The sequence below is a fragment of the Terrapene carolina genome, unplaced genomic scaffold (genome assembly GCF_002925995.2).
Source record: "Terrapene carolina triunguis isolate 2854851 unplaced genomic scaffold, T_m_triunguis-2.0 Scaffold58, whole genome shotgun sequence".
Classification (NCBI taxonomy): domain Eukaryota; kingdom Metazoa; phylum Chordata; order Testudines; family Emydidae; genus Terrapene; species Terrapene triunguis.
Window position 1 is genome coordinate 108,548,157 of NW_020664409.1, and position 14,902 is coordinate 108,563,058.

At 48.0% G+C, this 14,902-nt stretch overlaps 1 protein-coding gene across 1 annotated transcript in view; it reads left to right on the forward strand.

Annotated features, from left to right (window-relative positions):
• The first annotated feature begins 312 nt into the window (after positions 1-312).
• The window catches only part of ADGRB1 (adhesion G protein-coupled receptor B1), a 279,184-nt gene continuing 264,594 nt past the window's right edge, over positions 313-14,902 (forward strand). The window contains exon 1 of the mRNA XM_024214406.2: positions 313-1,057. Coding sequence (XP_024070174.1) covers positions 313-1,057 — 745 coding nt within the window. The remainder of the gene's footprint in view (positions 1,058-14,902) is intronic.

The window sequence follows — 14,902 nt, forward strand, 5'->3', positions numbered from 1 at the left end:
TCCCTGGGAGGCGGCCGGCGCGTCTCACACAGCTGTGCCGGGGGCGGGCAGGGGCGTGGGGAGAGAGCGGATGCTACCCCGAGTCTCAGATTGACTGAGAGTTAATCAAAAACTCTCTTCTCTCTTTCTTTTCTTTCCCAGGTGTTGCTTATGGCCACGAGGGGGAGCCCAAGTCCGAACATGGGAAGATCGGATTGATTTCGCATAGAGTCTCATAAACTCTCTCTTTTCCTGTAAGCTTGCACCTGTTATGTCCAAGATCTGGCACCTGCCTGACAATTACTTTGAGTTCCATAGGACCAGAGACCTAGGATGAGGAGCACTGGCTTTGCCCTGAACCTGCTTTTGATATCCCCACTTTTCTTAGTGTGGACAGTGGTCGCCCTCGACCTAGGACAAACTCCTTGCACCACCCTGGTCCAGGGGAAATTCTTTGGGTATTTCTCCTCCTTTGCTGTCTTCCCATTGAACTCTTCTCTGTGCTCTTGGATTATCCAGAACCCGGACCCCAGGAGGTACACCTTGTACATGAAGGTCTTGAAACCCACTGGCATATGTGACCACCAGCCGATACGCACCTACCAGTTCGACTCTTTCCTGGAGTCCACCCGCACTTACCTGGGTATGGAGAGCTTCGACGACGTGCTAAAATTGTGTGACAGTTCCACTAGGTACTCCTTCCTCCAGTCCAACAAGCAGTTCCTCCAGATGAAGCAGACCATGTCCCCGGCAGAAGGTGGGCACGTGCGACGGAAGCCCACCAAGGCTCAGGAGCGGGACTTCTCAGTGGAGTACCTGGTGGTGGGCAATAGGAGCCCTAGCAAAGCCGCCTGCCAGATGCTCTGCCAGTGGCTGGACACCTGCCTGACCACCAGCAGCAGCTCCCACCCCTGTGGCATCATGCAGACTCCTTGCTCTTGCTCCGGAGGAGAGGTGCTGGATCAGCCCAGCGAGATGTTGGGGCTACCCAAGAAGAAGGAAGATTGTTTTAAGGATGGGATTTATTTGGAAAACTGCATGAGCAGCCCGAAAGACAGCAGCCAGGTGGAGTTCCTGGGTAAGTGCTGAAAGCTCTTTGTGTTTTGGGTGGAAGGGGGGGGCATGTATGGTAGATCTCTCCTGGCCTATTTTGTTTTTGAGACTGTGCCCATCTCCATGGTATCTGAGCCTCCTGCTCCCTCATCTTAAAGTCGTTATCCATCCTAAGTGGGATCAGTAATTCCGGTGGCATTTGATTAGCATGTAACTGAAACGCAGAGCAGATTAACAGGAACAAGCTCAGGTTGCTTTCATTGTTTCTCAGGCTTCGTGCCTTATTTATTTGTTTCTAATGGAGCCTCAGAGACGATTTGAGAGTCTTACTCATCAACAAGCAGGTTTCAAAAGCCCCCTAACCCCACAATAAACCATGCCTGAAGGGGCCATGACTCAAGTCACCTCTCACGTCAGGTTCCACCGTGCAGCCCCATCCCCATTTAGTGCATCGGAAATATGTAAGCTGAAGTGACTTCCAGGGCCAAATAGGACTGACACCAAATCAAGACAACATGAATGGAGATTTTGATTACGGTCCCATCTATAGCTGTAAAAGCTCTTCAATACTGTCTCTGTGGGTAGCTGGGGGCAGGCGATAAATGTTTTCTCCCTCCTTCTTTGCTGTGTTTCTTTCTCTAGTGATTCCTGGAGTCCACAGCATGTGCTGTGCATGGCAAGAGATAAAAAAGAGAGCCTGTGAGGTAGAAGGGGATGGGATGTAATGGACTGAACATAAGACTGAAAGCTGGGGACTCCTGCTCCTAATCTCAGCTCTCACGCTGATACCTGCTTGTGTCAAAGTCGCTTAACCTTTCTGCATTATTGGCATGAAGGGAATGGTTTTGTACTTTCAGAAGCAGCCTGTGTTAGTGGCGCTGTCTGAAGATAGATCCCATTAATCTCCTTCAACTAGACAGGAATGAGGAGTCACAGACTCTCCAGCTTCAAAACAGGGCTTCTTGCATCTATTTTTGTGTCTGCATAAACCATTTTGGTTTATTTATTGTTTCTCAGTTCCTGACTGAGCTATCAGCAAGGAGATGGTTCAAAACTGAGACATGATACTAGAAATGGGTCTGACCTAAACACCCCCACACTTTGGAGAAGTTCTGATCTGCATCTGAATTTCACAGCTAGACTCTGTCTCTTTAAAACACCAGATCCAGATTCAAACAGCTTCCCAGATCATGGGGAAGTTTGGATCTAGATTTGAAATTTGTGGTTCATGCCTGGCTCTATATAATACCCAGCTCAGGAGTGGCCCCGGGCTAACCCTTGTGGTAGAGAAAGAGACAGGACTTGGTTATAATGAATTTAAAGGAGATTTTCCAATGAGGCTGCTGGACACAGATGAACCTTGTAGTGCCTAGTATTCTCACACAGGGTATCTTTTTAGTCCTGGCTTGGCTCTAGCTATTGTAGAAGGATTACACTAGAAGTGCTTCACTGTTGATTTTGTGGGAGCTTTTGTATCTCAGGTGAGTTTTGAATCAATATGCTCAATATTGGAGCTGAGCAAATAAATCCTAACAAGGCAGTCACTTGTCTCTTTTCCTGTTGATGAGCAGATTGTGAAATTTGTTATTCAAGAATTTCCACAAATTTCTTTGTGAGATGTTTTTCTCTACAGGAAGAATTTGCAAAGAGTTCCATGTGACTGGTTTTGTGTAGCGCTGGTTAGTTCCATAAATCACTCCATTCCCTTATAGGATGATTTATGCATTCAACCAACATATCATGACCTTTTCTTTATTTTATTATTACAATTGAAGGTGAAATTCAAAATTAGCTTTTTGGCAAATATTGGAGCATTAAAGCTTTATATTGGCTTTTTGTGAGGCTCTAGTAAAGTTTGAGCACTTGAATGTTCCCGAAAAACAAATATGAACGGGTCTCCGATGTGGAGTGAATCAAAGTTCTTTTTGGATGTCAAATATTTGTGGATTTTTTTGGGCCCTTATTCATATCTGCACAATATTAAAGATAAAGAACTAGCAATTTCATTGACTGAATGCCACCGATGTGAAACTGATTAGCACTCGCAAAATATCCTGTGTCTGCATGCAATGGCCTGCCTGAGTCCCTGTGTCAATTCTGGTTGCTGCAAAAGCCGGGTGAGGAAAATATAGGGGTTCCACCTCAGACATTGAACCAATAATCTCTGCCAGTATTTTGCAGGCTGAACCTTTGACTCCGTCTCCTTAATTATTGGTGGTGGTTCTTGTTTTGCATTAGCAACCTTTTTCCTTTCCCAAAATCATGTTTCCTTTATGGCTTCTCACTGCAGAGCCTTTAAAGCTAAGGGGTTTGAGCCATATAAATGTAACTGAGTGATCTGGGGCAAGTAGGAAATGCTCATTAGTGGTCTCAGGGATTCTTTCATGGGTTTCTAGATGTCACCCCCAAAGAGAGCAGACAGACCTGTCCTCCAGCTCTCGTTTGGACGTACAGCAAGTGGGGACGTGCGGCATCCCTGAGCCCAAGGTATTGGGTAGCCTCCAGAATTCCCTCCAATATGAGCTGGTGCGGTTCAGAAGAATGCACTGGACTAGATGTTTTCAAAGGGGCCAGATCCTCATCCCTTTCACCATCAGTCAGGGTTAGATGTTACCCTCTCCCCATTTCATAATCTCTAACAGGAATAGTTAGGAAAGGCTCCAGATCCATTCTGTTTGTGGATTACCTCTGTCTAGAAGCATCTGAAGGATGGCTTTGTGGCAGAAGAATAGGACTAAGAACCATGAGGTCGGCCACCAATTCCCTTGGAGACCTTTGGCAAGTAACTTAAACTCCTCAGTCACAGCTTTGCTTTCCCCATCTATGAAGCTGACACAGTGACACCTACCTCTTGAGGTCATGAGAGGCTTAATTCATAATATGTTTGTGATTTGAGACCTCAGACAGAAGGGAGTAGTGAGGAGCAAAGCTTGCCTCTGACCATGGTACCTATCCTGCTTGTCGCTCACCTTGGTACCTAGCATAAACACTAGGGTGACAAGTTTGCGTGTGGTTGTCATTTGACCATATTCTATGCTCCGCTCCATAGGTCTTCTGCAGCAGGCGGTATCTCTGGGGGCAGGAAACTCATCTGTATGGATGTTGCTGCATTTATTGAGTGCAAACATCAAGGTGACTGAGAGGCTGTTTAGGACAAGGGGATAACTAGGAGTAGTAGGATGCAAAGCGAACACTGGGTAAAACCTGCGGACAGTGAGATCTGCTGGGATAGGATAGCTCCCTGTGGGAAGAGGTGAGAAACCCAGCACTTGAGACCTTAAAACTAGACTGGGCAAGGTTGAGAATGTTCTTTAGAGAACAAGGCAGCACTGGAATGTGCAGAGGACGGACTAAAAGGCATCTAATGGGTCTTTTCCATCCCTATGTTTGCATCTTCATATGTCATGATTTGGGGCTGACAGCTGAACTGATTGTGCTTAGAGGCAGGATCCTATGTGGGTTGAAAGCTAATGCCACCTTCTTGCAAAGCGCTTCCACTGAAGTCATTGAGGGTTCAGGGTGTTCAGGACTGGGCACTAAATTTTACCTGCCTTTCATATTCAGGAAGGGATCAAACTGAAGGTGCGTTCCCCCTCATCCATCTCCCAGCAACAACAACTGTTGGGCAAATGGGCTACTATGACATTTCCAAATGCAGGATTATTTTTACTGGATCAAAGAGACTGCTTTGGAGAGGCTAAACTGGGCTATGGAAAAAAAAAACCCTCTGGCAGGTTCCAGAGATGGTATTAGCTATGAAGATAGTTCTGTTTGTTGCTGCCCATGGAGCTTATCCTGGTGATCAGCGGCACTTTGACGTGCGTTGGCAGTTGCAGCTTGCCTGTCATTTCCCATTTTGTAGCTGTGGGTACCTCGAGAGCGATTCAGGATTATACTGTTGCTGATGGACTGCACTGATTGGAGAGAACACTAGTGAGAATTAGTCAGGAGGGGAAGGATTACACTAGGTCACAGTGAAGAAAAATCAAATGTTATCCTCCCAGAGTGACATGAGCAATGTGGGACAAAGGTTTACAGGTGGCTGCGTAAGTTGTGCCTGAAATACAGTGTTTGTGGGCCTGCTGTGTAGGTGGAGACTGTATTAGTGGGTGGAAAAGGTATTTGCACCTGGGGAATGGGGTAATTCCATGAACAAACTGCAATTGATGAGACAGACTCACAAATCGAGTGTAGGGGAAGGGGAACAGCAATAGGAAATAAACATACAAGTTGGGAGATTTTCAAAGACACAAAAGGCAGTCAGGTGCCCATCTCTCAGTGAAATGCCAGGGCAGTTAGGTGCCTGACTGCAGTGAGTCTCCTTTGAAAATCCCAGATGTCAACTGGATTCACTGTAAACAGTAGGGCAGGTGTGAAACTTTCAGAAAGACTCCAGTTTGACAGGGTAATAAAATAAGGTTAAGTGGGTGCTTAAGTGTTTTGCTGAATTGGGCACTTAATTAGTACATAGCTAATTCTGTCCCAAGTTTCTCTGCACCAGGAAAGAAGAATAGAAATCAAAGAACATTTAAAATACCTGGAAGGCCAAAATGACTGGTAGCAGCAGCAATACCTACCGTCTGCATAGTCTACCTCCAATGTGTACATGATGCTGTCTCGGAGCTTCTGATTTCTAAAACCTGTTTAGCTGCTGTATGATCTTGAAATCCAGCATTTGCGCCTTCATCAGATGCTTTTAAAATACATGGGTTATAAAGCCAGAAGGGACCATTGTGATCATCTAGCCTCAGCTGCTGCCTAACACAAGCCATAAAATTTCACCCAGTGAGTCCTGCATCGAGCCCAATAACTTGTGGCTGAACCAGAGCATATCTTTTAGGAAGACACTGAATCTTGATTTCAAAACGCCCATGTGAAGGAGAATTTATGACATGCCTTGGTAATCTGTTCCAATGATTAATTACCCCAATGCTAAGAAATTATAGCTTATTTCCATTTTGAGGTTGTCTACCTTCAAGTTCCAGCTGTGGGGCCTTTTTATGCCTTTGTCGGCTAGATCCAAGAGCCATCTAGTATCTGATCTCTTCTATCCATCTAGGCATTATAGGTCATGACCAAGTTGCCACTTAACTTTCTGTTGGATAAGGTCAATAGACTTTGCTTCTTAAGTCTCTCATTGTAGGTCACGTTTTTCGGGCCTTGAATCATTCTTGTATCTCTTCTCTTAAAGCATGGGCAGTAAAAGTGGACACCAAATAAAAGCCTCTTTATTACTCTCTATTCATCTGGTAGAACCCTGAGCTAAACTCTTGCCTTCTGTTGCAAGATAGAGGAGAAAGAGCGGCAAAAAAAAAAAAGTACCTACTCCCCAAAAATATTTCCTTTTTTAATCCTTGCTGCTTGCAAACCCTCATGCACACAAAACTGCTACTGAAGTGTCTGGGTCCCTTTCATTAGAGTGCGAAGCTGTGACACTTTTCAGGGTTATCCAATTTGTGCTGGGTTAATCACTACCACCCGCTCGCAGTGGGAGGGAGCCCTGTCTGTGCCCGCCAGGGGAAACTCTCCCCAGCTGCTGGTTGATTGGCAACATACTGGGCTTCATGAGCCCTGCTCTGTCCCAGTGCAAGCTAGCAATTTACACACCCCACTTTGTTACACGCGAGTGCCCCGTCCCTTATCTTCTGGACATCTGCAGCGTTCACTGATCCGCTGCCTCTGTGGAGACAGCGCTCCCCAGTTCACCAGTTTCACCTCAGTTCAATGCTGCCCTTAGCACAAGGCACTCAGACATATGTATAGCAAAACCAAATTAATGTTTATTTAATAGAGCTTGAGATGAAAATTTAAAATAAAAGCAAGTAAAAGGATTTGGTAACAGGTTAAAAAAACATACAACACAGTCTATAGCCTATACTTATTAACAAGTTACTTTCCTGTCTAATAAGGTATTTCTTACCCAAATGGTTAGTCCTTCCAGGGCTTGTCCAGCCCATAAAGCTGGGGTCCACTGTTCACGAGACCTCCCCTTCTGATTGACAGGTCTATCCTGTAATGGATAACCACTTGGGCCAATTCTTCTTGTATACAGTCCCAGGCTATTGTTTCAGAACACTTTTCTCAGAACACTTCTTGGGTTCTTTGTCTTTGTAAATCTCCAGCCTGCTTAGACTCCAGACGGTCAACATAGGCTGTGTCCATGGGTGTCCTTTGTTCTCATGTTGATTGGGTCAGCGCTCGGACTCCCTCTCCTTCAGTGGTAGGTTTCATTCCACGTAGGGTTGTAGATATCCTGCAGGTTGCATAAATGTAAAATTGTTTCCCAGACAAACACCTATTAGTCAGTTGTCAATGGTTATTCAGTTGGCTAGCCACTCCCTCCAACAGTTACTCAGTTCTTAGCCCCTCCCTCCAATGGTTATTCAGTTGTTAACTCCTCCCTCCAATGGTTATTCAGTTGTTAACTCCTCCCTCCAATGGTTATTCAGTTGGCTAGCCCCTCCCTCCAACAGTTATTCAATTCTTAGCCCTTCCTTCCAATGGTTATTCAGTTTTAGCTCCTCCCTCCAACAGTTATTTAGTTGCTAGCTCCTCCCTCCAATGGTTATTCAGTTGTTAGCCACTCCCTCCAATGGTTATTTAGTTCTTAGCCCCTCCCTCCAATGGTTATTCAGTTGGCTAGCCACTCCCTCCAACAGTTATTCAGGTCTTAGCCCCTCCCTCCAATGGTTAGTCAGTTGTCAATGGCTAGACAGTTGCTAAACCCTTCTTCCAATGGTTATTCAGTTGCTAGCCCCTCCCTCCAGTGGTTATTTAGTTGCTAGCCCCTCCCTCCAACAGTTATTTAGCTGCTAGCCGCTCCCTCCAGTGGTTATTTAGTTGCTAGCCCCTCCCTCCAGTGGTTAGTCAGTTACTAACCCCACCTTTGCTTCACATGGGATTGAAATGCAATGCTGTTGCCATAAGGCTTTCCTGCAATGTTACATGCAGAGGCTGGAGCTTAGCCCCTCCTTCGACCTAAGCTCTGCTCCTCTGAGTGCAACATCAGAGGTGGCCTCAGCATTCCACTTCCATCCCCTGTGGTGTGAAGAAGTCGTGGCCTCATGAAGTCGTGACCCACCTTCATGCCACAGTTTGTTGAAACGTCTGCTTCGCTGTGCTGCAGAAATAACGCTTGTGGTGTCCCCACTGTTCATCTCTGAGAGCCTGGATGGGGTGCCTACCCCACACTGGGCTCTGAGGGGTTAATAGAGTCCTAGGGAGGCTGTGTAGGAAGCAACCAATCACAGACGGGGTTATAGGAGCAGCCAATCAGGGCCAGGCAGGCCCATATAAGAAGAGCAGCAGTACAGAGCAATTTCAGTCACTCTCTGGAGCTTGAGGAGGGAGGTGGACTGGCTGCCTTGCAGGTGGAGGGCAGCAAGCACCCTGGGCAGAGCAGTGCTGCAGGCTGAGGCCCTGAGGCTAGGGCAAAGAGGGTGCTGGGGCCGCGGGGAAGTGGCCCAGGGAGATCCACAGAGGAGTCGGAGGGGATGCAGTAAGTGGCTGCCATCTATAGGGTCACTGGGCCGGGACCTGGAGTAGTGGGCGGGCCCGGGTCCCTCCCCCCTGCTCCTCACCACTGGGGAAGTGGCTAAACAGTAGCCTGCACTTGCCACTGAAGGAAGTGGCTGGACAGCGGAATGCAGCTCCCCTGGAAGCGGGGGACACAGAGTGTGGCCCAGCCGGAGGGCAGTGTCATGAAGAGGACGCCGCAGTCCTGGGAGTGATGTGGGTCCAGGAACAGAGGGGACAGTGGGCGAGACACCACCAGCACTGGGATGCAGCCCTAATTCCCCGGACAGCCAGCAGGAGGCGCTGCACTGGTGAGTCGCGCCCCATCACAGAGCCATTTATTGCCTTGTACATAACCCCGTCTGGATAAATCACTCCTTACGTAAAAACATCTCATTATTGGTGTGCGTGAGCTCAGCCATCAGGAGAGTGGAAGAGTCAATAATAGCAAGCGTAATTTGGACGGACACTGCCAAAGTACCATCTAGATATCCTGCAGCACCCCCTCCGGTTCATCCTCCTCACACAGTGGGCCGACTGCATCCCGGCTAGAACCCCACGGGCCCAGAGGAGTTCCAGCAGCTCCCCTGTGGCCTAGACTGTGATGTGGAGAAACCAGGGGGCTTGGGATGCAAAGCCTGGGACCCAGGAACTGAAAGCAGATGGCGAAAGGCTGTTGCTGCAGCTCAGAGTTCCACGGAGCCTCCACAAAACAAGCAATTATCCGCAGGCTGAGTGCCCAGAGCAGAAGGGCTGGAACCTGACCCGCTTTTGTCTGCCAGATCCCGCTCACGTCTTTTGCATGAGGTACGGTTCTGCAGGCGTGTCCCTCTCTTGCGCGTTCAGCATTTGAAAGCAAAGGGCCTGGATGGAGGACGCGGTGCAAACTCGGCTCCTACTGACCGCCACGTGTGTTGAGGGCGCTCCGCATCTTGCAGGGTCCGTTTAAAACAGCTCTGCAGGAGAGCCTAAAAAGGCATAGCGGATGGTCTAGTGGTTAATGCACTGGGCTAGGCCTTGGGAGATCTGGTTTCAGTTCTGGCCCTTCCACAGACTGCGTGACCTTGAGCAAGTCATTTAATCTCTCCGGGCCTAAATTCCCCATCTGTAAAACAGAGATGCAAATAGTCCCTTTATCTGTTTTGACTATTTAGTTTGTTGGAGCTTCAGGGCAGGCACTAATGACATGGTGCCTAGTACAGTATGGTCCTGTTTTCAGGTGCTACCTAATAATAATAGAGTCAAGGGATTTTGTTTTCCATCACTGCCATAAATCCAACCCAGGTCAGCGCTGACCAAAACCTCACGTCACCTGATGTCTGTGTGGTGAAGTGAATTGGGCTTAGTGCAGTACCTAGTGACCAGATTTCCTGTTTGCCCACAAAGACCCATCTCCGTTGGCATGCATTGCTGGCATTTCCAGAGGAAAGTGGAAGTATAAACTTTACTAGTAGAGATGCTCACAGCTGAGACATGTTTGTGAGACATATCACTGCCATCGTCCATGCTCTGCCTTTTGGCTCTGATCCTGCAAACCAAGTCAATTGAACTACTCACGTTCTTAAAGTGCAGCGTCTGCGTAAGGGTTTGCAGGATCTGGGGGTAAGCACTGTATAGTATTCCACTGATCTGAGTGTCAGGCCAGCACGACAGTCCACAGGCGCTGACTTTTGGTTTTGCTGGTGGGTGTTCCTCTCTGCCCCCTCTCCCCCGTGCGAGTGGTGGGCGAGGCCTCGGGAGGAAGAGGCCAAGCGGGGACAAGGCCTTGGGGTGGATCCTGGGTGTGGCTGCGGGGGGAAGAGGCCAAGCAGGGGCGGGGCCTCGAGGCAGAGCAGGGGGTGGGGCCGCACTCTGGATGTCGGGGCCCACAAAAGATTCATCCGGCCCTGCAGGTTCTGAGCACCCCCTATTTTTTTTCAGTGGCTGCTTCAGCCTCGGAGCACTCACCGAGTCGGTGCCTCTGCGACAGTCACTCGAACATTTTAAGATATAAGGGAGGAAAGATAGAAAAATGACAGGCTCTGTTCCAATCTCAGCTCAACAGCTTGTGGACATGATCACAATGCAGAAAGATCAGCAATTACCTTCAGGAAGTGCCACTGTTATACCAAAGAGACTAAAGGTGGAATTTACATCCAGTTGTTCAGGGAATTTTACAGGCAACTATTCCCATTATTGCTATGAGGGGACTTTTATGTGTCATTTAATGCGCAGACCCATGGTGAAAGCTCAGCCTTTTGGTTATGCATCATTTTTTTTAGTTCATCATTATTTAACATCCTCTCATATTCAGGCTGTATTGCAAATGCCCCAAAGTGTTTTGCATGAGAATACGCTGGAATTTAGATGCAAAGAGATGCCAAATGCTGGATTCAAAATCCTCACATATTCGGGATGTAGATTTACACACCTAACCCCCGGCACATCCACATGAAGATATTACTCCAGTAGAAAAAAATATGCACATATCCATTCACAGCTCTTTTTACTGTTCACCCGGTGTACGGAGACTGTAGGCAGAGTGGAAAATGGAATCTGAAATGCCTTCTCAGCACTAGAGATTTGTACTTCTAGGGCCACTGAGACACATTGGCAGGGGCAGTGTCAGAGAAGTTTCCCCTTTTATGATAATTTGTATTACAGCAGTGTCCAGAGGCACCCAAAAAGATCAGGGCCCTGTTGTACCAGGGGCTGTACAGACCCAGAGTACGAAAGAGTCTCGCCTGCCCTAAAGAGCTTTCCATCTAAATAGACAAGACAAACAAGGGGTGGGAGAAAGGTAGGTGGGAAAGCAAGGAACAGAAAGATGGAGTGACTTTCCCCAGGTCTCATAGAGAGCTTGTAGCAGCACCAGGAACTGATCCGAGCTCTCCTGAATCCCAGTCCAGTGCCTTAACAGTGAGATTCCTTCACCCCTTTCTGTTGCCCATGTTGTACCTGCTGTGTGGAGCAGTCCAGGACATTGTTGTTCAGGAATCTCAGTCTTGACCCTGCATCTTCTTCCCTGTTTTATTTTTTTAATCCCCCATAATCAGTGAAATTCTAGGTTCTGTGACTCCTCCCACATCTAAAGGGTGGGCGGGCCTTTCATTGCTTTGCTGGACTCTACCCATCGTCCCAGGATTTAAATATGTGCTTTGGGTGAACCCATGCAGAACACATTTTGAAAATTATCAGCCAAACCCCAGCTGATAGAAATTGCTGTAGCACTACTGAGGCCAGCAAAGCTAAGGCAATTGACACTGGTTGAGGATCTGGTCCTAGATGAGTTATTCGTTGAGTGTTTTTTCCCTCCATGTGGTCAACCTGTCGGAGTCACTCAGATCAGAAAGTGCTGTGTATGCACACAGCATACCTTGGTCTTGCATTTGCCAAAGACTAGGGACCGACTGGCTAAGCGGCAGTTCTGCAGAAAAGGACCTAGGGGTTACAGTGGATGAGAAGCTGGATATGAGTCGAGAGTGTGCCCTTGTTGCCAAGAAGGCTAACGGCATTTTGGGCTGTATAAGTAGGGGCATTGCCAGCAGATCGAGGGACGTGATCGTTCCCCTCTATTCGACATTGGTGAGGCCTCATCTGGAGTACTGTGTCCAGTTTTGGGCCCCACACTACAAGAAGGATGTGGAAAAATTGAAGAGTCCAGCGGAGGGCAACAAAAATTATTAGGGGACTGGAGCACATGACTTATGAGGAGAGACTGAGGAAACTGGGATTATTTAGTCTGAAGAAGAGAAGAATGAGGGGGGGGTTTGATAGCTGCTTTCAACTACCTGAAAGGGGGTTCCCAAGAGGATGGATCTAGACTGTTCTCAGTGGTAGCAGATGACAGAAGAAGGAGTAATGGTGTCAAGTTGCAGTGGGAGAGGCTTAGGTTGGATATTAGGAAACACTATTTCACTAGGAGGGTGGTGAAGCACTGGAATGGGTTACCTAGGGAGGTGGTGGAATCTCCTTCCTTAGAGGTTTTTAAGGTCAGGCTTGACAAAGCCCTGGCTGGGATGATTTAGTTGGGGTTGGTCCTGCTTTGAGCAGGGGGTGGGACTAGATGACCTCCTGAGGTCCCTTCCAACCCTGATATTCTATTCTATGATTCAAAGTGAGCTACACAAGACCATGCAACCTATTTAAATATCCTGCTCATCAGCCTTTCTGAATGTGATGGCATTATAATGCAGTCTAATAGGATGGGATGTCCTTTAACACAATGTCATAATCACATATATGTTGTGTTTGAATTTTTGCTCCGGTTTCAGCAATGCAATAACACTATATTACAGCACAGCTCATTACGCCAAATGTTCACTTTGGACCCTGAGCGCTGTATACAGTCAAATGAACAATTACGGACCCATGATACCCAAATGGCTAGAAAGTAATCATAAAGGGCTGAGCCTGGCTCAGTCCGCGTAGCTGGGAGCTGTGAAATGTGCTGCCTCATTCCTTATAACGAACTACGCGGCGTCAGCTGGTCAGCTCCCCTTCGTGCCCCAGTCAAGATGTTTATGCGCGATACATGCAGCGTTGGCTACCAATGAACACCAGCGCTGGTCGGAAGAGAAGTGGCTGGCTTTTGCCGCAGCTGATTCCAAATGCTAGAATGCAATGACAGCTTGTGCATGTTGGATGGGCGTGGGGTGATGTGTAGAAAAGGGGGTGTCGGGGGGAGGATATGGGAATGATGCTGTTATTGGCAGGTGCCCTTCACGCTGTAGCCTTGGGTAATGCCCTGGCACATGTTTCTGGCTGGAAAGTGATACCCTGGCAGCTTCTAACGTGTAAACTGGAGAGCCCCGGTGTAGTTTTTTCTTATGACAGCAAACGGGTGTTTCCCTGGGCTCTTGTGTTTCTTCTACATTTGTTTGGAATCTATCTCCAAGCTGCCCGAGTTATTGGTACGCAGCTAAGTTCTGCAAATTGTGCTCAGTGGGAGCATTTGAAGCACCAGAGAGCTAACATGGTTTTTGTTATTTAATGGAGGGAGTTGCTCATAGCCCCCTTAGTCTAATAGCGTAGGTCCTTCTAAAGGGCACTCCTATGAAGTATTGTCCTCTGCCTCCAAGTTCCTGATCAGGTCTTTGGAACTAGCAGCAAAGAGGCTACTCCTAGAGAATCTGTTCCAGGTTTGACACTGAGCCCAGGGCTGTATGGGGCAGGACTTGAGGGGTTCAGGTGAAGGTCAGCCCTGTGCAGAGGGCCAATGCATCACTTAAGTCCCCCTTGTAAGCCCTGGGAGGGGGACCGGCTTAAGTGGGACTTAAATGGTGCATAAGTCTAGAGCGTGTCCGCCCGTGTCTCCCATGCAATGCAGGCACGATCAAGAAAGCTGGTAGTCTGTGCCCTGGTGGCCTGGGACGCAGCACCCAGCTCTGTGGACCGTCAGCCCACCACTAACCTTCCAGCGAAATCAGCCACAGCCTGAGGAAAACAACAGGCAACCATGGGTCCTGTGCTGCGCTACACAAGCCCTCCTGCCCAGCCACAGTGTCGCTCGTTTACCGCTCGGCCAGGGCTCCCAGGAGTGGAGGAATAGTCGCAAAGGGGCAGACGCCGGATGGGGCTTATCTCTGAGGGAAATAACTGTGGGCACTGGGCTAGCTTTGAAAGCTTTGGAGGTGCGGTTCAGCGATGAACCCCTCTCAGATTGGAAGATTATGGAATCCTCCTTGGTCTCATAATGTATTATTATTGTGTATTCGTTATTATTGTGGCAGCACCTAGGAGCCCCGTCCTGGGCCAGGCCCCCCCGGTGCTAGGCGCCATACAAACACAGAACAAGAAGACAGGGCCTGCCCCAACGAACTCACGATCTAAGTAATCAGGCTGATAATGGCGTAACAAAAGGCTCTTTTTCTTCTGAGCATTCCTTGCTCCAGTGGATCCCAAATACAGAGAAAGCTGCCTTGGTTTTGTTTGCTTTTGTTTTCCCATTCTGGTCCTAGCGGAGAGCCAAGAAAATTAAACCACAGCCCGCAACTTTTTCCCCTCTCCAAAAAAGGTTAATCAGACCTCTCTATACCCCAGCCTGGGGTCTGAAGTGCCGGCTTGAGCCGAGTTTAGGGCAAAGGGTTGAAGTTTGATTATCTAAATTGTGTCTTGATTGTTCTTTTTAATTGATTGTACAGTCCCCGTGTATTCTGCAAACTAGAGATGGCTCTGACCCCAAAGCCCCGTACAAACGACCCCAGATTTGGAGGTAGTTCAGACCCAAATCCAGCCTTTGTGGCTTGGAGCCACGTCTAGTGTAGACGTGTAAGCAGGCAGAGCCCAGGCCAAGAAAAGAAGCCTCCAGTCTAGTCTAATCCCCCTGGTTTAGTGATTTGATTGGTTTTAAATTAATGCAGTGAATGGGAAAAGG